Genomic DNA, 24628 nt, shown 5'->3' with positions numbered 1-24628 from the left:
CCTGACAACCAAAATAATAAACTTTCTCTATTATTTGTTCTGGTTCATCTATGGAGGCAGAAATTTCACAAGTCCCATTGGCAGAATGAGTGGAGGCTTCGAAGTGACCCTTATGTTACTAACATAAACTATTTTTCTTCTTTTCAGAGGGCTCCAAGATCTGCCAGCATACTTTAGGTCTAACAATCTGATTGAAGGATTCGAATGATATATTAAGTTTATTTTTAAAACAATAAGAAGAAAAACAATACTAACTAAAATGACACTGGCACCTGTGGTGGGACAGTATGGTGACTGGTAGCACAAAATGCTACCTTCAAGCACATGTCCCTAGGAAGAGAAGTGACTTCACTGTAGCTGCCTGTGGGTGGGGGTGCTCAGCGGAGAGCAGCCGATTCCAATACATCATCTCCAGATGAACTGCATTCCGTGGGTTCAAGTTTTAGAGAACTCAAAACTGGTTTTCACTCCATCATCGTATCACAATCTGTCAGGATTGATAGTGAAAATGCCTCCACCTAATCAAAAAGATCCTTTCACATCAAAATAAAAATTCGCTTGTGCACATGGCCCCGTTCAACACATTATAAAATGAACAGTCTATTTTTGACCTGACCTTCCTAAAATATGTGGGGTTTTCCCTATAAGCTGTTGGACTTGTTAAGATTTTTTAAAAATAATCATCAAATATGTTCTTAGAGTCTTTAGTGGTGACAAGAACATATTATCTATTTTTGCAAAAGCCATATACAACATCACAGTCACTCCTTCTAGGAGCCAATGCGATTGGCTATTGATGAGTAGGGCTTTCCTGTTAGATCCTGGTGTGACAGGACGTAAGAGAACCTGCACATCAGTCCAGCAGAAAGACCATCAACTCCCAATTTTTACCAAAGGAGAATTCTGCCAATTTAAAATGTGGAAAAATTAAGCTATCTATACCATCTTCCTATACCTAGGATAAAAAAAACAGAGCTAGAATACAGACTTGGGGTACGCTGTGACATCTTGCTGCAACTCCTTCTACAATAATGACCTTGGAGACTTTTCCATGAGTGTTTAAATGACCAAGAGCTGACGTACCAGATCATGCCTTGGTTGAAGATCAGAGCGAGGACATTACCACTGATGTCAAATTCTGTGTATGAAGGCTGGAGAAAACACACATACACATGCCATGTTAGTACGTCCAAACTGAAAGCACTTAGCAAGTGGCTCCACTCAACATGCCTAGGCCCACTGCTTCCCTTCACCGACAGTAGCAGAATAAAGACTAGAATACACAAAATGAGAAAGATGTAAACCTTTTAAGACTCATTTTAAAAGCCGGTCATTGGTCTAGCAAAATGGCTTAATGGATAAAGGCACTTACTTCAGAGAACGACAACTTGAATTCAATCCCTTGCTTTCTTTAACCTGGTAAGTCTACTTGTAGGAATTTGTCTTAGCAATCTTATCTGAAATGCTGATAAGTTTTAATGAGGGATGATTAAACCATTTAAGGGGCCAATATTAGGTACATACAATATGCTTGCACTGTGAAATACCATTGCTGATAACTTTGAACATTTTGGAAGACTGTTATACTCTAAATGTACTCTAATGTTAAATGAAAACATAATAGTCTAGTTAGCATTTTCATGTGTTCCGTTTTGAAAAAGCCCTTTGTGGAATCATACACTGTAAAAAGGCCAGTTAAGTCATCAGCAATGGAAGGGACATAGCATTGTGTATATTTAACATTTTTTGACAAATATGTGAAGTAACTTTACAATAAAGTATATATAGAAGAAGAAACATAACAAAGTGTAGCAAGTACAAAACTGAATGTGCAGTCACCATGTCATAACCAATCCTGTCCACCTAGGGAAGCTGCTCCAATAACATTTCAGTAGGCACCTGCCCCAGGGCAGCCCATCCAAAGGCTTCCTGGTAACTCTAGCCATCCTAGTAGGAAAGCTTCTAAAGTGATGAGCTTCCTGCTAATTAGCATGTTCAATAACATTGGCTCCCACTTGATTTGAGCTATAGATGTCAGGGTGGACTGGTAGCATAGGAACTGAGAGTGCCGAGAAGACTACACAAGAGAGATATGGAGAGTGTCAGAGTTCTAGCAACACCCCAGATTCTCCTCTCTTCAATCCCAATAGTAACTCCATTCCTCAACACACATATACATACATGTACAAATGCATGCATGTGCACATAAATACATGCACATTAGCATGCACACATACATATACATATACCATGCATATGCATATACATATAAGCACACATACATACATACATACATACATACATACATACATACACACACACACACACACGTACACACACACACACACACACACACACACACACACACACACACACACACGGGCACAAACACATAACCATAAAAGACCCAACAGTATCTCTTTTTTTATACCTAGGAACTCAAGGGGCAGGATGGAAATAAGAAGGTGGAAAGATAGAATAACCAGACTTATAGACACATCTAAAATCGTTAAAGAATTAACTTAGCCAGTGTAGTAGGAAGCAAGTGTAAGAAGACAGAACAGGTCTCTGATTTGAAAGCCCAACAAAGCTATCCCTTTCCGGGCCTCCTCTCAAAAGTCTTATGAATTCAAGCCTCATTTATCTCATGTTTCCCTGAAAACAATACCATTTTTCCTTCACAATTTAAACATATGGACAATCTACCTTGAAGTGGATTCAGGACATAAACGGCAGGCATGACAGAGTAAGATACAATGAAAAGATGAGACATAGTGAAGGATAGCTCCATGTGTTCAATAAGGATGAAGACAGCCAGGATAATTTCAAGATAAACTCATTCAGGACACAAGTAAAGTATTTACTATAGGATACAAGTGAAGTATCTAGCCTGCAGATTTTTTTTGAAGCATAGGGTTCACAGGATACCAAGGGGTTATTCTAAAGCTAATGTTCTAAAATCAGCAACAAAAAGTGTTCTTCACCCCCCGCTAAAAGCTGGTGAGACCAGAGGTCTAACTTACCTAACCCACACAAAATCCTAGCTTTATACCCTAGACCCAGCATAAAATGGGTATGGTGGCACATGCCTATAAACTCAGTATTTGGGAGGTGGAAAAAGGAAGATCAGTACATTCAAGGTCATTCTCCGCTACACAGAAAGTCTGAGGCTAGCTTTGAATATTTAATGTTCCGTATAGATAGATGAAAAAGAAAAGAAAGGAAGAAAGGAGGGAGGGAGGGAGGGAGGGGTAGGAGGGGGGAAAGGGAGGGAGAAAGAGGAAGTGGGAAGAAATGAAGAGAGAAGAAGGAAGGAGAGAGGGAGTGAGAGGGAGCACAGATGGAGAGAAAGGAGAAAGGGAAGGAGGAAGAAGCAAGAATTGCCTTTCCTTCCATTGGACAATATGAGCTCTAGATCACTCTGTTCACTAGGGGGCTTTGTCCTGTACTTTCTATGCTTTTTGCCTGGAGCTTAATTTTTGCCCAGAGCTCGTGTGATCCCAGAACGCATTTGAAAAATGCTCAGTTGGATGGTCTGCACCATCTGTGGCCGGGAACAGCTTCTCATTGTCATTTCAAGAATCAAACCCTCAACTATGGTCTCTGGTGGTTTTGGGATTTAGCCAAGTCTGAGCCATATAATAAACTTAACCCTTTAGGTTCTTATTCTTTCACGATCCCACAAAGTCATTTTGAGATATTTGACACATAACTAGTGGACTAGAAACAAAAAAAAAAAGGAGCTAGAGAAATGGCTCAGTGATCAGGAGAGCACTTACTGCAAAGGACCTCAGTTCAGTTCCCAACACCTGCATGGGAAGGCTTCCAAGTACCTGTAACTATGGTTCCAAGAGATCTAGCACCTTCTGGCTTCTGTGGGTACTGCCCATATGTGGTACACATGGAGAGAGAGAGAGAGAGAGAGAGAGAGAGAGAGAGAGAGAGAGAGAGAGAGAGAGAGAGAGAGAGAGAGAAAGAAAGAAAGATATTCACGCATCTACATAAAATAAAAATAAATACTTCTTTAAAAAGAAAGCACAAAGGACACACTGGGAATCCTCTGGCCTCACCAACACAGCAGAGTCAGATAAAGCAATAAAGTGTTAGTTATCTAAAATGATAGCAAACAGGAAAGATGCCTGTCTTGTGTTCAGACATTTTACTTGATTTACATTTGAGGAGTAGGCTTTGCTCTAGTGATTCCTGACTATATGGGCTGGGCCTGTCACTCATCTCTTTAGGCCTGGAGTCAACGCATTGTAGTCCATAAACCAAGTATGGATACCCATCTGCTTTTGTCAGTAATTTTTACCTATTAAGATAAAACTGCATTTCTGCCTTCATGCATTGTTTCTCAGATTTAGATTAAGACAGAGCGTATTAGCTGAAGCAGAGAGTATATCACTTGCAATGTCTAAAACATCACCTCTCCCTTTTCAGAAAATGGTCACCAATTCCTGAACTAGAAATTTTCTGACAACCTTTTGTACCCTAAAATCACATATTTATTGAAAACTAAACCCAGTTATTTTTTTTAATTGCCCCTCTGTAAACACCTTAGAAATGTAATCCAGTGTGTCATGTAGTAAACATATGACACCCCACTCTAAAAACAACATATTTATGAGAAGGCAGAGAAGGTATACAGATGTGCATATGGCTCAGTGTTCATTCTTCTAGAGGTAGGCTTTTTGAAAACAGAAGATTATATTACATTTTAAAGTATTAAAAAATACTTCATCAAATATAAATTAATTTGCGATATATTTGTTTAATTGCCTCTGAAATGGGGGAAATGGTACATGAGAAAGGGAGAACGCTGCATGTTTCCTTGAAACCTGAGATAATGTAACAAGGGAAGTGTAAGAAGTTCACCCGTGGACACTCGTCTACCCTGCCACCAACAGAGGGACTCATTTGTATTTGGTCAGCGGATGACAACCAAGGGGATGGCAGCCCTGTTGTTTTGCTTTGGGGACTTTGCAGTGGGCTAGAATCAGACATCTACCCAGGGAAGATACATGGCTCACTGGCCAAAGACTCTGGGGAACTCCATCGTGTCCCTGCAAATTCAATTATCTTGAGCAGAATGCCACTACACACATGCTACGAAATGGAACCCAGGATCTCAGAATCAGCGTGTTCTGCCTTTGCAATGACCTGCCTGAACATTTTCACACAATTTCCAGTTCCCACAGCTGAACAACCCCACCTGATGCTACAGGCTAGTCTGGGTTATAGCTCCACGACAGTGTGTGGCCTCCAGACCAGGGATCAGCAGGGTCACCAAGGAGCTGGGAATCAACGTTAGTTTCTGATCCCAGGCCCAGAGCTAGTGTCTAGAACTGCTGAATTCTGCTAGGCCCTCTGTGGATGCTGGTAAATTTCAGAAGCACAAACATAGGATAAGCTTTAGCTTCATCTACCAGGATGATTCAGGCATTGAGGCACTGCCCTTTAACCTAGCTGAGAAGGGCTGTGCTAGCTTCAGACTGAGTCTACCTACATCACATAGAGACCCACACACTAGAAGGTGACGTCAAATATAGGCTGTTGTGTAGGCTATCCACAGTCACTTGTGCTCCATCAAGGTATGCCCAAGCCTTCTTACTTCCTCTATATCCTGATGACAATTTCATATTCCCTCATATCTACCTAGGGAGCATCGTCTATCTTCTATCCTCTACCCACTTGCGTTTCGTCCATTCTACTGAATGTGAGGTTTATAACCCAGGGAACATTTAAAGTTTAAAAAGCCATAGATTACATTCATTCTTTGGCAGAGTCTGTAAATATCCTGGGTTCCAGTGAAAGTTCATCTCGGCAGGAATGTGGTAAAGGTGCTTGAGGCAAAATAGACAGGGCCTTTATTTGTATCTCTACCACTATCTGGCTGTATTTCTATGACTTAACATTCTTCAAATCTTAGTTTATTGTGGAGTAAGAATAATACCTACTTCACAGCACTGCTGGTTTGCTTTACATGAATGAAAAAAATAATTGATATATTAAATTATTTGTAACACTTCTGATAATATAGTAAGTACGAAGTAAAAATAGAATGTTACAGGAGGTTGAATGACTGGGTCTCCACTCAGATAATCTAACTATAATACATGTTTATGGGTAATGTTGACTCTCTTCATCAGATCTCAAGAAAATCTCTCATGGTTTCAATTTGTATTAATATAGCAAAGGTCCCCTTGAAAAATACAAGTATAAAGAAGATTGTGGATTTGCTCATACAGGCCAGCATTCACTCCTACATCGCTTCATACTCTTGACCCATTTTGCTGATAAACACCAAGCTTGCTGTCAGTGTAAATTAAATGTGAGGTAAAGACATCCTTGACTGAACTGTTGAACAACAACAACAAAAACAAATCAAGAGAATGAAAGAGAGAAAAGGTACCTTTTATCTGACCAAGCAAATCAACTTAAGGAAATGTATCATAAGGAGCAAGTGGTGTCTACTTATATTAATGTAAATAAATGTCATCATGATAGTTATTATAACAAAAATGGATATAGTTTCACTGACAACAAAGAAAGTACTGTAAATTATTCTAAACCCATTTGAAGAATATAAAAATCGTATCATAAAAGAACAAAATTGTGTAATTTGTGGAAAAATTGATGAAAGTACAAATCATGATAGAAATAAGCTGGACTCATAAAGATAGGAATTGTTTTCTATCATTGCGTGGAATGTAGGGGGCCTAAAATAGGCATGAAATTAAAATTTAGGGGTGTTGATGGGGAAATGGAGGAAGAATACCTAAGGAGTAACTATAGTAAAAAGTATATTATATTATTGTTGTATTATATGTTAAATATTATAGCAAATCTGATTGTTCTATTCAATCAAGCTATGTTAATAAAAATAAATTTATTTTATAAAAAACTAAGATGGTGTATTGGTGATAGAGACCAAAGCCTTGGGTTCAGTCCTTGGTTCACAAATAAGTGGCATGTTAGCTAAGATGTTATTAAGATGAAGATGTTTTGACACACCCGGTGAGATGCCCTTAATATGTAATGGAATATATAAATGCATAATATTTATGTACATATAAATCATATTAAGATTATTTAATTCCGATAATTTAAATTATCTCACTAATGGTTAGATTATCTGTGTTTTTATTTATAGTTATTTTATTATTTATTTACCTATTTACATCACAACAGCAGTTTCCCTTCCCTTCTCTCCTTCCAGCCCACCCACCCCTCTGATTATTTTTACTTTTGTTTTTACTTATTTTTAAAAATTGTATTATTTAATCACTCTACAGCCTGATCCCAGGCACCTACTTCCTCTCTTCCTACTCTTGCCTTCACACTCCCTTCTCCCCCTTTCTAACCTTTCCTTCTTCTCAGAGGAGGGGAGGGCCCTAAGGGGTACCAACCCACCCTTGCACCTGAAGTCACAGCAGTACAAAGTGCATCTTCTCCCACTGAGGCCAAACAAGGCAACCAAGGTAGGAGAAGAAAGGGATCCAATGGCAGGGAGCAGAGTCAGAGATAGCCCCTGCTTTCAGTGTTAGGGGACCCACATGGTGACCAAGCTGCATATCTGCTACATATGTCTAGGGAGTCTAGGTCTGGCCCATGCAAGCTCTCTGTTTAGGTGGTTCAGTTTCTATGTGGCTCCTCTGGGTCCAGATTAGTTTATTCTGTAGGTTCTCTTATGGTGTCCTTGACCGCTCCAGCTCCCTCAATCTTTCCTCCTACTCTTCCACAAGACTCTCAGAGCTTGGCCTATTATTTGGTTGTGAGTCTCTGCATCTGTTACCATCAGCTGCTGAATGAAGCCTCTCAGAAGGCAGGTATGCTAGGTTCCTCTCTGCAAGCATAGCAGAGTGTCAGGGGCTGGCTCTCTCCCATGGCGTGGGTCTCCAGTTGGACCAGCCATTTGGTTGCTATTCCCTCAATCATTGCTTCATATTTACCCCTCCACTTCTTGTAGGCAAGACAAAATTTGGGTCGAAGGTATTATGGGTGGGTTGGTGTCACCCTCCCTCCACTGTAAGTCCCACATGGCTACAGGAGATGGTGACTTCAGGCTTCATGTTGCCTGCTGTTAGGGATCTCAGCTAGATTCACCCTCATAGACTCCAAGGAGCCTCTCCTGTCTCCAAACTTCTCCCCCACCTCTTTCTGTTCTCTCTCCAGAGCCTCCGTCTCCCATCTCTCCACTGCCCACCCTTGCTTTCCCCGTACCTGATTCTCACCAGTTACCCTCCCCAACTTCTCTCACACAGCTCCCTCCTTCCATCTACTTCAGATGTCTATTTAATTTCCTCTACTGCATGAGACCCAAGCATTGGATGACTCAACCCTTCCCTAGGCCCTGCATTATGACTAATGTCCACCTATAAGGGAATGCATACCATGCATGTCTTTCTGGATCTGGGTTACCTCACTCAGGATGATCTTTTCTAGTTCCATCCATTTGCCTGCAAATGCATGGTATCTTTGCTTTTTATTCCATTGTGTAAATGCACCACATTTTCTCTATCCATTCTTCACTTGAGGGACATCTGGCTTGTTTCCAGGTTCTGCTTATTACAAATAAAGCTGCTATGAACACAGTTAAGCAAGTGTCCTTGTGGTACGGTGGAGCATCTTCTGGGAGTGGGTATAGCTGGGTCTTGAGGTAGCTCTATTCCCAATTTTCTGAGAAACAAGATTGATTTCCAAAGTGGTTATACAATTTTGTACTCCCACCAGCTATGGAGGAGTGTTCCCCTTGCTCCACATCCTCGCCTGAATGTGCTTTCATGTTAAGTTTTTATCTTAGCCATTCTGATGGGTCTAAGGTGGACTCTCGGAGTCATTTTGATTTTCATTTCCCTGATGGCTAAGGAAGTTGACCGTTTCTTTAAGTGATTCTCAGCCATTAGGGGTTCCTCTGTTGAGAATTCTGTTTAGATCTGTACTCCATTTTTAAATTGGATTATTTGGTTTATTGGTATTTAATTTCTTGAGTTCTTTATATTTTTGTTATTAGTCCTCTGTCGGATGTAGGATTGGTGAAGATTTTTTTCCTATTCTGTAGGCTGCCATACTGTCCTGTTGATGGTGTCCTTTGCCTTACAGAAGCTTTTCAGTTTCATGAGGTCCCATTTATTATTTGTTAATCTTAGTGCCTGGGCTGTTGGTGCTCTGTTCAGAAAGTTACGCCCTGTGACAGTGAGATCAAAGCTATTTCCCACTTTCTCTTCTATTAGCTATAGTGTGTCGGTTTAATGTTGGAGTCTCTGATCCAGTTGGATGTAAGATTTGTGCAGAATGATAAATATGGATTTATTTGCACTTTTCTACTTGGAGACATCCAGTTAGACTAGCACCATTTGTTGAAGATGCCTTCTTTTTTTCCTTTGTATGGTTTTGACTTCTTTGTCAAAAATCAGAAGTCCATGGGTGTATAGGTTTATTTCTGGGTCTTCAATTCAATTCCGTTGATTAACCTGTCTGTATTTATGACAATAAGTATACAGTTTTTATTACTGCTTCTCTGTAGTACAATTTAAAATAAGGAGTAGTGATACCTGCAGAAATTCTTTTATTGTACAGAATTGTTTTAGCTATCATAGGTCTTTTATTTTCCATAGGAAGTTGAGAATTACACTTTCAAGATCTATAAAGAATTGTGTTGGAATTTTAATGGGAACTGCATTGAATCTGTAGATTGGTTTTGGTAAGATGGCCATTTTCTATGAGCATAAGAGATCTTTCCATCTTCTAATATCTCCTTATTGTATTTTATTTATGTAATCTTATTTTTATTTTATCTTATTTACTTATCTTACTTTGTTTCATTATTTATTTATTTCCTTTATATCTCAACAGCAGTTTCCCCTCCTTCTTCTCCTCCCGATCCTCCTCCCCCACCCACTCCTCCTTCAATTATTTTTATCTTTATTTCTCTATTTTATTTTTGAGACAAGAACTCACTATGTATTTCTGTATATCTCAAAACACACAATGTGAATGGCCTGGAACTCACAGATATATGCCTGCTTCTTCCTCCTGGGATTAAAGACATGTGCCACCACATACTACAGTGATTTTTATTTTTATATTTAACTTTTTTCTGCATTAATATCCCTATATTTTTTGGCATTCCAAAAAACAAAGAAATAATGCAAAGTGACAGAAATGCCACATTTTCTCTCAGTTTCTGAAGATGCCTGGGAATGTCTCCTCACCCCATCTCAAGTTTTCCTTCCCTTCCTGGCAAGTGCTTTATGGGCCAAATTCGTCAACCGGATGATCTAAAACAAGAACAGAACAACACTGTGTGGTTCATCTCTAGGGATATGGCTTCCCCTTCCAGGGACTCTCTTCTCCATCTGTTGAAATCCTATTAAACCTTCAAGGTCAACTCAAGCATCTCTTCCTCCACAAGGCCTTTGCAAGATAAGAGTAGTGGTGTTTGTAAGATTGAAGAATGAATACAACAAGAGAAGGTGATAATTTCTGCCATTAAGCTTCTGCCCCCCCCCCTCACCTTTTGGGACAGCAAGTCTAATATGGCCAAGCTTCCTAATATGTCAACAAAGAAGATGTTTTATCTAGAAGTTCCCAGTTTTAAACATATTAGCTCATTAAAAAATACCTAAACAGTGGGCAAGCAGATTAAAATGAAGACTCCAGGCCCAAGCTGCCTCCTCCAGCTTCCTCCTCCCCAGACCCCTCAGCACCTTGCACAGGTTTGCTCACGGTAGCCAGCGCCAGCAGGCTTCCCAGGAAGTTAGTCAGTCAGATGGCAGAATGATATGATCCACAACAAAGATACGTCACCCAACATTAACATTTTATAACTTGTTTTGATTCTGTGCTTCCCTTCAAAGAACCTTCCGAAGGTAATGCGAGAGAAAATTCTTTCCTTATGACTTAAAAACAGAAACTTGTGTCCTGTACTTTGTGCTAACCCAAGAGCTCTGTCAGCACACGATAAATAATAAATTACAGTCATTTAATTATAGCTTTTATGCATCCAGGTCATATTCCCAGTCAACTTTTCTACCACTTAAAAAGAAAGCAACAAGGGATAAAAGGCAAACAAAAGACAAGTCATGATCTACAAAAGAGATGGCAGCTCTTATGTCTGCCTCAGAAGAGCTGAATCAGGCAAAGGAGAGATGAATCTCAGCCAGATGAATACCTCATAGCAAGCAGCGGAGTGCTGCACGGGGGCATCCGGAATCTGCTGCATTACCTCACTGCCATGCACCAGAGAACATTACCTAACTGCTCTTGCCTCATCCAAGGGGGCACCTTAAGTGAGGGTGACAGAGATGATCTAATAAAAGGTACTGTCTCAAAGTCAGACCGGCAAAAGATGTAGCTCAGCACCTTGAAGGGGGCTTAGTCTACACACACGAGAAAGCATGAGATAGACGTGAGAGCGCCTGAGCAGAACACTCCTTCGCTGGTGGAGAAACATTGATGGCGTAGAATACACAAGCACAACAAGTGTGTGGGTCCAGCCTACGAAGAGACAGAGTTCTTCCAGCTGCCGCTACTGCCCTGCTAGTATCAGGATGTGGACGTCCAAGTTCAACTGCACAGTCAGCACAGAACACTTGCCACGTGACTAGCCTGGTTCAAATAACAGACATTGTTTTTTGTTTTTGTTTTTGTTTTTGTTTCTAATTACCTCACTATAAGAGGAGACAGGTAATAAACAGTTTAAAAGGAAATGTAGAATCACTGTACATCTTGTGCATGAAGCAAAACTGTAAGTTGCCCTAGCATTTGGTGGACTACATTAGACTGAAGGTCAGAGAAGCCTGTGGTGGTGACACAATAAAGCAGTGCTTAATGACAAGAAGGGATTGGCCATGCCAGATTCTAGGGTAGCAGCATCCCTTGGAAGGAGAAGTAGTAAGAGCAAGTGAAAAGACCTTCTTGTGTTTGAAAATTAGGAAGTTGGGCTGGAGAGATGGCTCAGAACTTAAGAGCACTGACTGATCTTCCAGAGGTCCTGGGTTCAATTCCCAGCAACCACATGACAGCTCACAACCATCAATAATGTGATCTAAAGCCCTCTTCTGGCCTAAAGGTGTATATGCAGGCAGAGCACTGTGTACTTAATAATAATTTTTTTAAATGAAAGAAAATTAGAAAGTTCACATAGGTAGAAAATTAGAAATAGGTCACGGCAGAAGGAAGAGAAACCAACTGTTTTAGGTATTGTGAGCCCTTTAAAAGATATCTTGGACACATTCGGGATACCCACAAAGCTATTGAGGGCTTAACATCATCAGTTCTGCAATTCTTATTTCTAAGAATTAACTGAAAGCAAGTTTATTAACATAAAGGGGCAATGAAATCTCTTGGCACATTAGAATACAAAACCACGTATGTTCTGCCACTTTCCCTAAGTCTTGGGCATAGACAAAAAGCCAACATCAGAGGGTGCAGAGACACTTGCATTAGTGTTTCAGGAAACTAGGCTGCCCTTGGGCTCCACTGAGTAAAGCCCTGTCAGCAAACTGGGTCTTCCTTCAAATCGCCACTGTCCCCTGCTGCTGTCTCTGTCAGGCTTTTCTTAGTCTGTAAGCCTCCAAAAGCAAACGCCATATTCACTGAATCCTTTCATCCTCCCGTGTTCTACACAGCAGCTGGCGCGTGATAATTACCCAGTCCCACAGCAAAATTCACAGGGATGTGCAGAGTATACAGTTTGTAGCACTCTCGTCTCAGCACCAACCAGCTTCATGGGAGAGGAACTGACTGTGAGGCCAAGATTTCCTTCAACATTTTAACTGGCAGTTCAAGGTCCGTTACTTTAAAGAGCCTGAGCTAATTTGACTTCAGTGTTGAAAACCAAGATACCAAAGTCTGGGCTCTTCTAAATTATAACTGTACTGAGGAGTTTTTTAATTTCTTGACATCTTATAAGGTGACCTCCCTCATGTAACACTGAGGCACCTTTCCACTTATTGAGTGTGTGTAAACAATGAATCACAGAGAGAAAAACACCTGATAAAGGAAAAGTCAGCATCATACTTACATATCCGTATTCCAAATCCCAGCACCAGCAGTAGTTGCAGAACCTCACAAAGCACGCTCTGAGGAAGTCACCAATGAGGATCGTGACGTAAGTGGTCAAAACATCGGAAACGGTGAGACGCACAAACTCCTGGTACGATACAGTCTTTATTAAGGCACACATTTCTCCCTTCAGATGACCCTATTGTCAAAACTGTTGCATTTCTAAGTCACTGGCTTGAAGACTACAGTTAATGATAGAAAAAAAAAAGTAGGCATATCTAGTAAATGACAAATAACTTCCCTGTATTTTGTCACTCTCAAACTAAGTGTCTCCATCCTCAAAGCACTATACCAGAATCTTCTTTCCACTGAGAAACTTGATGACACTAAAGTTAAAAACAAGATATAAAAATACTCGCCTCGTAGAAATTGTAGATTTATATCCGGCATTGAATTCCATGCTTTTAAAGTGTAAAGTGTATGATACATGGGTCATATACCTCAATGAGGTTGTTTAAAAAGTACTTGTATTAATTACCCTCTTTGTTGTGGGCCAAACTCTTGACAAGAAGCTATGTAAGAAAGGAGGGTTTTTCTTTGGCTTACAGTTGAAGGAGATACAGTCTATTAACCAGGGAAGCATAGTGGCATAAGTATGAAGTAGCTGATCACATTAACAACACAGTTGGGAAGCAAACATTGAACAGCAATGGGGCTCAGGCTAATGTCTCCCCAGACCTCCCCACAGTGACCTACTTTCGCCAGCAAGGTTCTATCACCTTTCAAAACAGTGCACCAGATCACAATCAAGTTTTCAAACACATGGGCTTATGGAGGGTATTTCACATTCAAACCACAACAGTGATTTAAAAAAACTGTTTTGAAAATCAATAGAGCAAGATATGTGGGGTGGACTTATTTTTAACAAAACACCTCATTCTAGGTATTCAAGAATAACCAGGAATAAAATTATACCATGCTTATTTGATAGATAATATATACCCAACATTGTTGGGAACTAGAGATAAAAAGGGGTTAAAATTTGGACCAGTTTTGTGAAAATTACATCACTTGGCTTCTTACTCTTCTTTAAAATACGATCTCAGCAATAGCTTCCCATGCCTACTTGGCCCACAGGAAAGGTTCTGTTGTCTGTCTTTAAAATATGATAAACACTGCAGAGCTGAAAGGGGAGCCAATATATTGGAGATTTTTTAGAACCAAGAGGGCTTTGAATGCCACAGCATCATGGAAAGAGAACAAAGTGGAAGGTATTCATGGAAAAGAGCAAACATCTAGAATGTTCCCACAGAGCCAGGAGCTTTCAGAATACACCCTTATAATTATGAAAACTCAGCTGCCTTTAGTATTTCTTCACTTGAAGTGGCTGAAGGGTAGAAATGTAGCAGATGCAAGGGTGGAGATACAGATATCACGAGAGAGCCGGAGTTTACCAGCACTCAAAGCTGTGTATCCACCATGTTACCTTCTCTCACCTAGCTCCCATTGGCTTACTCTGCATTCTGTGTTTCCCTTCTTTTTCACCTTTTTCTTCCTCCAAAGGGGTATGAAACACTTATGAGAAAGTCAGCAGAGCCAGCAGGGGAAGGGGAATGTCTCTTAACAGAATATTGACAGAAGAAGGAAGAGAATGGAAATAAGGAACAATGATGACGTGGGACACCTGCTACAGATGTGACTCATAAAGCAGCACACTGCATGTTCTGAGACACATAGCATGTTCTGGGGCCTTAGAGAGGCTAAATTAAACACGTGTGTGTGTGTGTGTGTGTGTGTGTGTGTGTGTGTGTGTGTCTGTGTTCACATAATGAGGGGATGTTATAGAAATATAAATTTATCTTAGAATGATAAATATTTATAAATATTATATACATAATATTATAAGTATTATATTTATAGAGAAATATAAATTTATCTTAGAATGATATGTCATGTCTAATTAATGTCTCCTTTCCTTAGAAATGCCCATCTAACTCTTTACAGTCAATTCTACTGATCTTGTTCAGCAGGTGTTTGCCTGTCAGTGAATAGGCAACCCTAGCACATTGCAGGAAAGAACATCTCAAACAGTAATACTGAAAACTGGGCATCCTAAGTTCTTCCGTCCTTAAATGCGGGACTAAAGATTTAGGGGGTGGGTTAGGTGAGTAAACAGCTCATCAGCTCCTGCGTCACAGAGAGCAACATAGACCCATAAGTCCCTCCTTGTTTCTGATAGAATAAATGGCCACAAACGAGGTTGAAAAAATACAACTATTTCCTCACCGCTCTGGAAGTCAGAAGTCTAAAAATCAAAGTTCAGACATGGGCAGTGTCTGTTTCTCTAACTTGTCTAGCTCCTAGAGGTTGTCCACAGTCCTTCAGCCACCGCCACCGCCTCTCTCTCTAAGCACGGACTCCAACCACTGCTTCCGTTGCCAGATCTCAATCCTCCAACACTGACCCTGTGCCCCTCCTATAGGGAAACCTCGCCTGATTTTGTTAGACCTCCTCAAAGGTGTTTGGGATCATTCATCTTGATAAGCTCCTACGCCTAGAAAGTCTGTTTTGACAAATAAAGGCTCACGGGTTCCAGGAGTTAGCATGTGAGCAACTTGTTCTGCTCACCACACTTTAGCCCACAAAGAACTCTCTTTTAAATGCAGACAACTTTTAGTTTATTACTTATGTATGTTTCTAGAAGCATGTATGGTGTGCGGAGGCCTGAAAATCTAGTATCACTCACTAAGAAAGAAGCTTATCTGATCCTCAAATGCTTAAGAAGAGAAATAAAAAGGGGTATTTTATCAGACGACGCATTCTCTATTGCGTCTTCAACCATATGATTCTAGTGTTGTGTGTCTATTACTTAACTTTCCCTCCGATAATTAAATTTACAATCGGTTTAACTGTGGTCTCAGGGACATCAGGCCAAGAGTGATGATGTCTTTTGAATCCACATTTGCTTACGTGGCATTGCTTCAGTAAGACTTGTGCTAATACATTGATTTTCTTATCCTACAGAAAATACAAGTTAAAAATCTGTTCAAATAACTCAGAGATGGCATGACTGATACAGCCGAACTGCTGTGTTCTAGGAACGCTAAGGTGTACTTAAATTTTGCAGTACTTGATGAAGTAAGGTTGAATGCACCAACAGTGTTCTTTCCAATGAGATAAAATTACAAACTTCACAAAACATAAATAGATCTGTAGAGAGCTGGGAGACTCTGAAACAGTGTCTCTGGTTGGTTGTGTTCAGTTTATTTCCTTCTACTGGGCAGTAAGCAACGAGGCCTTAGTTTCTTTGATCTGGTAAGACATCACTAGTCTTAGTTAGACTAGGGTCACTTACATAACCATTACAAAAACAAATAACTTAAAATATCATTTCCATTAAGGCCTAAGGGGAGATTGTTAGGTAAGAACCAATATTATAAAACCACTAGTGTATTATATAGTCAAAGAGCCTTTTTCATAAAAAATAAATAACACTGAGTCGAGCTCCACGTGAATGCCGTCTGAGCCTGTACCTAAATTTGGGTGCTTTGTTAGAATACAATAGGTGGCACCAATCTCTTCACATGATTGTAAGCGATCCTTTTATACACAGCTAGAAACGTGCTCTAAAAAGAAAAAGTGTTTATCTTCAGGGGATAGATGTGAAGTCTCCCTGAGCTAATACATTTGAAGTTCGGAGCCAGTGAATGTTAAATATTCAATAAACTGCCTCTATTTTTATTAGTAAACAAACAAGCAAACAAAAGGCCTTAGTTTGGGAAGAAACAAAAGTCCATTGGTCCACCAATGACACATACTTCTCTTCATTACGTTACCTGTCCCACCATTGTTTCCCAGCAGGGTCCTCGAGGCACATCGGCAGGGTGAACAAAAAAGGGCGGTCCTGTGGTGTTCCCAGAGAGGGACTCGTTGTAAGCCTTAATCATGTTGGCTTCCCACAGGGTAATATTGGCCTTCACAAGCTTCTCCTCCTCAATCTAGAAATCAAAGAGAGTGGGAAGGAAAATAACAGCACGGTGTTCAAAGGCGCTGCTGCTAATCTGCAGACTGGGAGCTGACCATTAACGGATGGCAAGGGCAATCCAGACGCGGCGCTCACCTTGTTGTTGATCTCGTCCATCAAGGCAAGAATGAATACATACAAGTTGCCTAAAAGCAGAGCAAAAATGCGCCCCAGGAGCCACTTCAGAGCGATGAGAGGATGGTAATCTTCCAGTTCAGCAAATAAGTCAAATAGGGTGGGACAGAACATCCCCAGGAGGGACATCACCATGTTCATCTGTGAGGAGACACGGGGATTGGGTGTTTCGGTTAGTACTGCTTTCCTCCAGACGATGGAAGATTTCCAGCTAGGCTCCTTTGATATTTTATAAAACCAAAGAATACGTCATGCATTTTCAGTATTTGGTCTCAGTTAAACAGCAAAGACAATGCTCAATTCATATTTATAAGCTATATATATGGGTTTCTGTATGTGCCCATATTAATATTTGCTTGGTATAGTGAGTGAGCAATTTATATCACTCTGCCCAGAGAACACACTGTTCTGCATGGCTACTGATATGCTGATCCATGGCACTTTGAAGACGATCTGTTTGTCAATAAGTTAAAGAGGAAGAAAAGACTGGAAGTAACTCTTGTGACTTGTTCTCTAAATGCCTGGCTCAAACTGCCAGCACTGAGCATTTTCTTAGTTCTCCCTGCACACTGCACACTTTGATTGATTAGAACCACTGGAGTAAATTTAGAATGTAACTACTATTTTGTGTACATTTTTACTGAGAATGCCCTATCAGGATGATCAAGAGGACATACACCTCAGTGTGATATAATATAAAATCAGCATGAAATATTCTCAGCTGAACCTGAACATACAGCCAATTCTGTGCAGCTCTACATAAAGACAAGTTAACTTTCATTTCAGTTGGAGGATGGAGTTACGTTGAGTCTCCATTATTATCTTCATTTGCATCTAGAGCTCGGGGTTCCCCTCCAAAATAGATATTAAACCAGTTCTTACAAAGAATAATTCTTTTCTGGATATTGAGAAAGGCTGGCCTAGAATTCACTATGTAGCCCAGGTGGCTGAAAACTCACTTCTGTCTTGGCCTCCTGAGAGACAGGAAGAAGGAAATAACAAGCAGCCATCCATCATTCAGTATGACTCATTTACACTGAACTATGACCATTGTGCCGTGGGCCAAGGCAGCATGAGCAATTTGCTTATATTACTGTTAACATTATGAGAGTATTTTGAAAACTAACTTGGTGAATGCTTTGTGTTGGTTTTGTCCTTTAAGGGGAAAAAAAAGTCAGTCCCTCTACTTAATACCTGCCACTTTACAGGTTTCCAGAGATCAATTGTAATGCTGTTGTCTCTAAATGTGTGGTTCATTTCTGCTATTACCACTTCTGATGTTTCTATACTGTTTTTAGTGGAGAGGCTATTAAAATACATATATATATATATATATATATATATATATATATATATATATATATATATATATATCAGCTGTATCACTTGCCAGCCAAGATGTTTCTAAGAAATTGTACATTTATGAAGATCATCTCAAAATTCTTCCATCTATAGAGCTTGGCAAAAGTTTCCATCTGGGAAGCCCAAACATCTCATAGCATAAATCTTCACATGCTTTGAAAACTCCCAAGTCCAAATTGATGTCATGTGGTACACAGAATCATTTTATGAAAGTGACCAGGCTCTAGCAATAATTCAGGACCAATGATTTCCTGATTCTAGATATGTACTTTAATCACCTCTCTCCTGCACACTATCCGGGCAGATTCTCTGCAGGCAAATCTGGCCAAGTGCTGGCCTTCCTCTTTTGAGTCACAGAGGAACAAAGGCTTTGGTAATGTGGAGACTGAGGTGTGTCGCTGGGATTGTTGGGAAAAGCGTAGAAACACAAAATTAAGCAGGCAGTCTGAGTGCTTCTTCTGCAACAGGTATAGGAATGAAGAAGAAACTAATGAGGAAATCTGGCCTTTCAGTGTCTCCTAAGATCCATCCTCCCCTCTGTAAAACGTTCTCTCCTCCCTGCCAGTTCTAACTTTCCATCTTGTCTGATACTGAAAACCCAACAGTGCATATTTGGAAACAGGACAGAAACGCAGTGGGAAATGTGCGATGTGGGTAAGCAGCAGAGTAGAATGGAGCAGCAGGCAGAAAGCATCTTTGTCTCTCATTCAACTGCAGAAACACAACCCACAAAATAGCAAGCATCAGTTTGCAAGCACGCTAAAACCAGGCGGGGACGAACTTCATTTTTTTCCCACCACCCAAGGGTGTCAGGATCCTGCTGTGCAAATTCCTGGGATCGCTTCACAGCCCAAAAGATGAGGTATCCGCTTGCACCAAGTGTTAGGAACACGAAGAAGTTGGCCAGAAACCTCAGGAACCTGATGAGGTGGATATTCTCCTCCACCTGGGCTGCCCTTTCCTCTATGATGGCTTCCTGCAGCCAGGCCAAAACAGAATGGAAGAGAAACACAGCTGTGAAGATGATCATGAATTGAGAAAAAAAAGAAGCAAATATACACTAAATCTGAAACCCCATAAAGTAGGTGAATATTGACAGAAAAAGTGAATTAGTAGGGGCTGGAAGATCATAAGTTTGGGGCCAGCACCTGCTACATAGCAAGCTTAAGGTTGGCCTGGGCTACACAAGACCCTGCCTCAAACATCCCAGCACAAAAATAATAACAGGTAGCAAACAAGTGAAAGAGAGCATACTCTTAAATCATAATTTCCATTCTAAATGACACTTTCCCGCTACTTTTTGGGGCGGGGGAGGAGTAATGAATGGCTTGACTTTTATGAAAGAACTTCATATGGCTTATGCTCCCCTCAAACAACCCCCTTTGTAGCTGAGGTTGTACTTAAATTCCTAATGCTCCTGCCTCCGTCTCTGAAATAGTAGGTTTTCAGGTCAATGCAACTATGTCCTGCTCTCCTCATATTATTTTAAAGCTGTCTTGTAATGCTTTAGAATCAATTTATACACTGGGCCTACATGTTTTCTGTAAATACTTGGTGAGCATTATCTTATTATTTGAACTGTCTGATTCTAACAAGCAGTGAACAATGATTTTAACCAAATAGCATCATTTTATTAATAAATGTGGAGAAAAAAGTTGCATAAGAAAGTATAGTTGTTATGGGTCATGGGATAGTTCTGTCATAATCAGACTTGTGTGCAAGAATGATGACAGCATCTTTCTCATAATTGTCAAGATATTTGGTGATTGACATGGAACACCTCCCAATGTTACTCTTAGAAATCGAAGAATAAGCTTTTGAGATTTGTGCCTTTACCTTAAAGTTCATTGTGATAGAATTAAATTTGTTGTCAGCTGTTTCAGGATTTCCAATCAGATAGTCCCAGCTGCAGAACACCTTCCAGCTGAAGTTGAACGTGTTGTCGTCACCACCTCCATCATCACCAATGTTTTTGGTCATTCTGTAAAAGGGAGAGTTTAATTCAGCAGTCAAAAAAGAGAAAAAAAAAGAAGGTAAGAGGGTGAGAAAACAGCAGTCACAGGTAAACTGAAAATACAATGACTGGAAAACATTTTTAAACAGTTGTATTCATATAGATAGATAATACAAACTGATTTTTTTAATTTTATGATCTTTTTAACTCAATTTTCTCATTCTTTGGTGATCAAAAACTTCTACACACTGATGATTTTAATATTTAGGCTGGCAGAAAACTGACAGAATAAATCCCCTACAGAGAGGTAGGATTATTTTAAGAGTGATAAAAGAGCTGTCTCAACTATATTCTTCAAAAGAAACTGAGACAAAGACTAGATTTGGGTGGGGGGGAAGTGCAATAAATTTTTTTTAAAAAACCACAGGACTGAAGCCAGAGTCACTGGCCATATCTTTGCTTACAGTCCACTTCCCTTGCTGAGCACCATGACAGCAAAAACTTCATCTTATTCATCATTAAGTTCCTGGGTACTAGATATCTCCCTAGATTGCTCATAATAAAGGTACAATACATTGTTTTTAAATGAATAGAAGTAAATTTGGCACTGAGAAAATCTTTGCCGACAAACACATATGTTATGGATAGCTTTTTGTATATATGATTGCAGTGGATTGCATTCCAGGTCTATCCTTGATGTTATAAAAGCTTTGACAATGTCATCTTCACTTTGCATATTTGCCATTCATCCTGGGCTGTCTTTGTGAGAGAAGAATTTTGCATTTTAAAGCTCATAATTCTAGGTACAACCCATAAAGCAGTGACACGAAATGTTACGTGGTGACTTTAGGTCTTTCATACATCACTGCCCTTTGGTTCCAAGCACTTTTGAAAGAAGGCCAAACTGTAGTTTGGAGAGGAGAAGGAGACAGCCATGTGCTGTGTTGTCTCTGCCAGGTGGTCATGTTCCCATAGGCCACCCTCACAGAGCCTTCCAAGGCATACTTTAGGGTCCGAATTTCACCATTAGAAACAGCAAACATCACCACCAGTGGAAATATTGCTGAGAAGTCTACTATTAACATAGAGTCTACGAGGGGCTCTGATTTTTTTCTGTAAGTATATGAGAGACTGTTTCAACAAAAGCCAAATGTAACTGGGGTTGGGAAAAGGAAGAGGGAGAAACAATTTCCACGCAAAGATTCCATGCCAGGAAATATAGAAAGATATCCAGGCATGGTTTGAGACGGGTCATGGATAATTCTGGGTAAGTAGGTACAAAAGAAGTGAAAAGAAAGTGACAATTTAAGTAGAATTTAGAAATATTTTTCCGCATTTGGGAGCAGTGTGTGAGATGGCCCCTGATTCTAGAGTGTTCTGGATGATGAAAGTGTCTTGTGATATACATAGGTTTGATAAGCTTATTTTTTAAAGAAAATTTAGTACAAGAACTCTATCAGGACAATGTAACTCCACAGGGCCTTAAGATAGACAAAATAATAGTTTTAATATAGAATTTTAAAAATATAAGAGGCCACTTGAAACTAGGTAGAAATGTATATGTATCTTTGTCATCACTGGATGAATCCTCCTCAGACATGAGGAAAAGAACAGTGCAGTTAGAGCTGTGACTCTCAACCTTCCCAATGTCATGACCCTCTAACCCAGCTCCCCGTGTTGTGGGGAGCCCCAAGCATAAAATTATTTCATTGTTACCTTATAACTGTAATTTTGCTACTGTCACAAATTGCAATCTAAATGCCTGTTTTCTGATGGTCTTAGACTCTTGTGTTCAAGCCCCAAGGTAGTCCTGACCCACAGGTGGAGAGCCACTGAGCTATACACTGGAATTCAAAACTGTGTCCTTGTTGTATAAGTTGGCCTGATCATCAAGCCACTGAACCATAAATTCCACATCTATTCTGTGAGAATATGTCCTCAGCTCATTTCACGAGACACAGTGGAGGAACAAATTGGTCCAATGGAAGATGAAGAACAGAGGTGGTAGGTAGTTTTCATCTAAACACAAAAACAAAAAACCTAAAGGCAGATGGTCTTCAGTACCTTTCATTTAAAAGCCTGTAAATGGGATGGGAGGTCCTTTGTGATGTTTAGGAGGTAAAGGTTTTGCCTGGAGATGCAGCTCAGTAGAGCACTTGCCTAGCATGCATGAGACTTTGCATTGAGTCCTCAGGACCACATAAACCTGCCATGGTGGTGCACGCTTGTAAATCCCATCATGCTGGAAGAGGTAAATTTGCTGCTAGCCTGGGATGCATGCGACCCTGTCTAAAACAAAAACAAACAAATAAAAAGCAAAGCCCCTAAAACAAAAATTAAAAAAATAAAATAAAATAATAGAGGAACAGTTAAAGGTTTTAATGATGCATAACATGTATTAGGCAAATATTATTTGAAATATAAATTGGGGTTTTTTGTTAGAGATTTAGAAATGTGGATATTGCCCGTTTTCCCAGTTGAAAATATTTATATGTTTATGCTTATGCCAGTTTATGAAATACATTGGTTTATCATACATATAAGATAGTATATGTAGACAAATCTCTAACATCATTTAAAGCTTACACATGACAAGGTATGGTACTGAAGGATGTTTTAGTCTATTCTATGAGTAGTAGTAGTATTGCCAGGCTCCTAAACAGAAGTAGAGGAGGAGGCTGTCAGGGAGCCTTGCAGTGGAGAAGTTTTGGGACGGCCTCCTAGGCTAGGATGGCATTAATAAGCTCCTCAGTTGACTTGTCTTCAATGAATTATTCGGCTCTTTCCAGCAGTTTGATAGATGTGAATATACCAGTTAAATCCAAACATTTTAACTTATGAAATTGCTTTGGATGAGAACATAGAGTTTTGAGAAGCAAACCACTTTTAGTTTGGGCTTTTTAGCTTTCAATGCTGTGAAGAAACTGGTATTTTCTCAGCTGCATTATATTACAACATTCACCGGTGCTAGCCTGATTTCAAAACTTATAGATTGCATTGATAATCAGGATTCCAGAGCTTTGAAGAGGCAGGAGAATGGAGGCAAAGACTTAAAATTAAGGCAACCAACCGTCCGTTTGCCAGGAATTCCCAAGACATTCAGACCCAAAACTAGAGGAGTCCTTAACTAACAAACACATTCTACCTTGAATGCTCAGAGTAGTTTCTTTTTATTTTACTTTCTAACTTTTCAACTAGATAAAGTAGATATTTCCCCCATTTTTGTGGGTGAGGATGATGAGATAAAGACAAGAAGACAGTGTTATTTATCATATAACCTAGATGATTTTGGTCCCTGTCTCTTTATAAATCCCATATATCCACTCATATTTATCCCAGTAGCATAAATGAGCTGGATGGTAGGTGGCAATAGAAGACATAACAAATGAACTGGATGTGAAACAAACATTCATATATCATCTATTCCTCATCTACCAAATGCTGCTTTCAAAACTGACAGTGGGGGTGAGTACCACTTATAAGCTATAAACTCTCCTTCTAGAGCCAGGATTTTAAATCACTTTAGTGGCCAAAGCTCCATGGCAGGAGGAGGTCCAATGTCAGTCTGCCTTGGTTTAGATATGAATAACTTTGAGAGGGGAAAGTGGAGTTGGGGGGCCTAGCCACCATCTTAAATGTTGACTTTGGGAAATTTTAAAAGGCTGCCACAGCTCCTGGAATTTCTTTACCAATGTGAGTGCTCCAGGAGCAAGAGTTTACCAAGTACCAGGTTCACTGATGGTATAACAGACTTAAAAGACCAAGTACCTGTACCCAAAAGTCAAAGACCATTGCATTGATAATTTCATGTGGACTACATGTTGAGGTGTTAATACTCACTAAGTAAATCACATTATAAAAATTACATTTATCTTCTCAGTATCACCACAAAAAATTCAAATGTATTTAGTTTACCTTTTTCAATTCTTGCTATAAATAATTTGCATTCACTTGCCAGAATATTATTTTAGTTGCCATAGGTCTACAATGCAAAGTGTAGTCCAGGGTGAAGCATGATCCTAGGCAATGTTTTTGTTGTTGTTGTTATTGTTGTTGTTGTTGTTGTTCAAGGCTAGGGCTAGAACTCAAAGCCTTGCACACACGCTTTGCAAGTACTCTACCACTAACTATTCTCCCAGCCCTGC

The 24628-nt window shown here is 39.9% G+C and overlaps 1 protein-coding gene across 1 annotated transcript in view; it reads right to left on the bottom strand.

Moving 5' to 3' along the window:
- Window positions 1–24628, bottom strand: part of TMC1 (transmembrane channel like 1) — a gene marked incomplete at its 5' end in the record, with an annotated part of 116399 nt that overhangs the window by 19557 nt on the left and 72214 nt on the right. The window contains 6 exons of the mRNA XM_084802364.1: window positions 1084–1151; window positions 13028–13156; window positions 16845–17006; window positions 17129–17308; window positions 19311–19505; window positions 20366–20510. Coding sequence (XP_084658490.1) covers window positions 1084–1151; window positions 13028–13156; window positions 16845–17006; window positions 17129–17308; window positions 19311–19505; window positions 20366–20510 — 879 coding nt within the window. The remainder of the gene's footprint in view (window positions 1–1083; window positions 1152–13027; window positions 13157–16844; window positions 17007–17128; window positions 17309–19310; window positions 19506–20365; window positions 20511–24628) is intronic.

This window comes from Acomys minous (assembly GCF_964271855.1).
Source record: "Acomys minous genome assembly, chromosome: 2".
Classification (NCBI taxonomy): domain Eukaryota; kingdom Metazoa; phylum Chordata; class Mammalia; order Rodentia; family Muridae; genus Acomys; species Acomys minous.
Note: the sequence above shows the minus strand (reverse complement) of the source record. Positions and strands in the feature narration are given on the sequence as shown.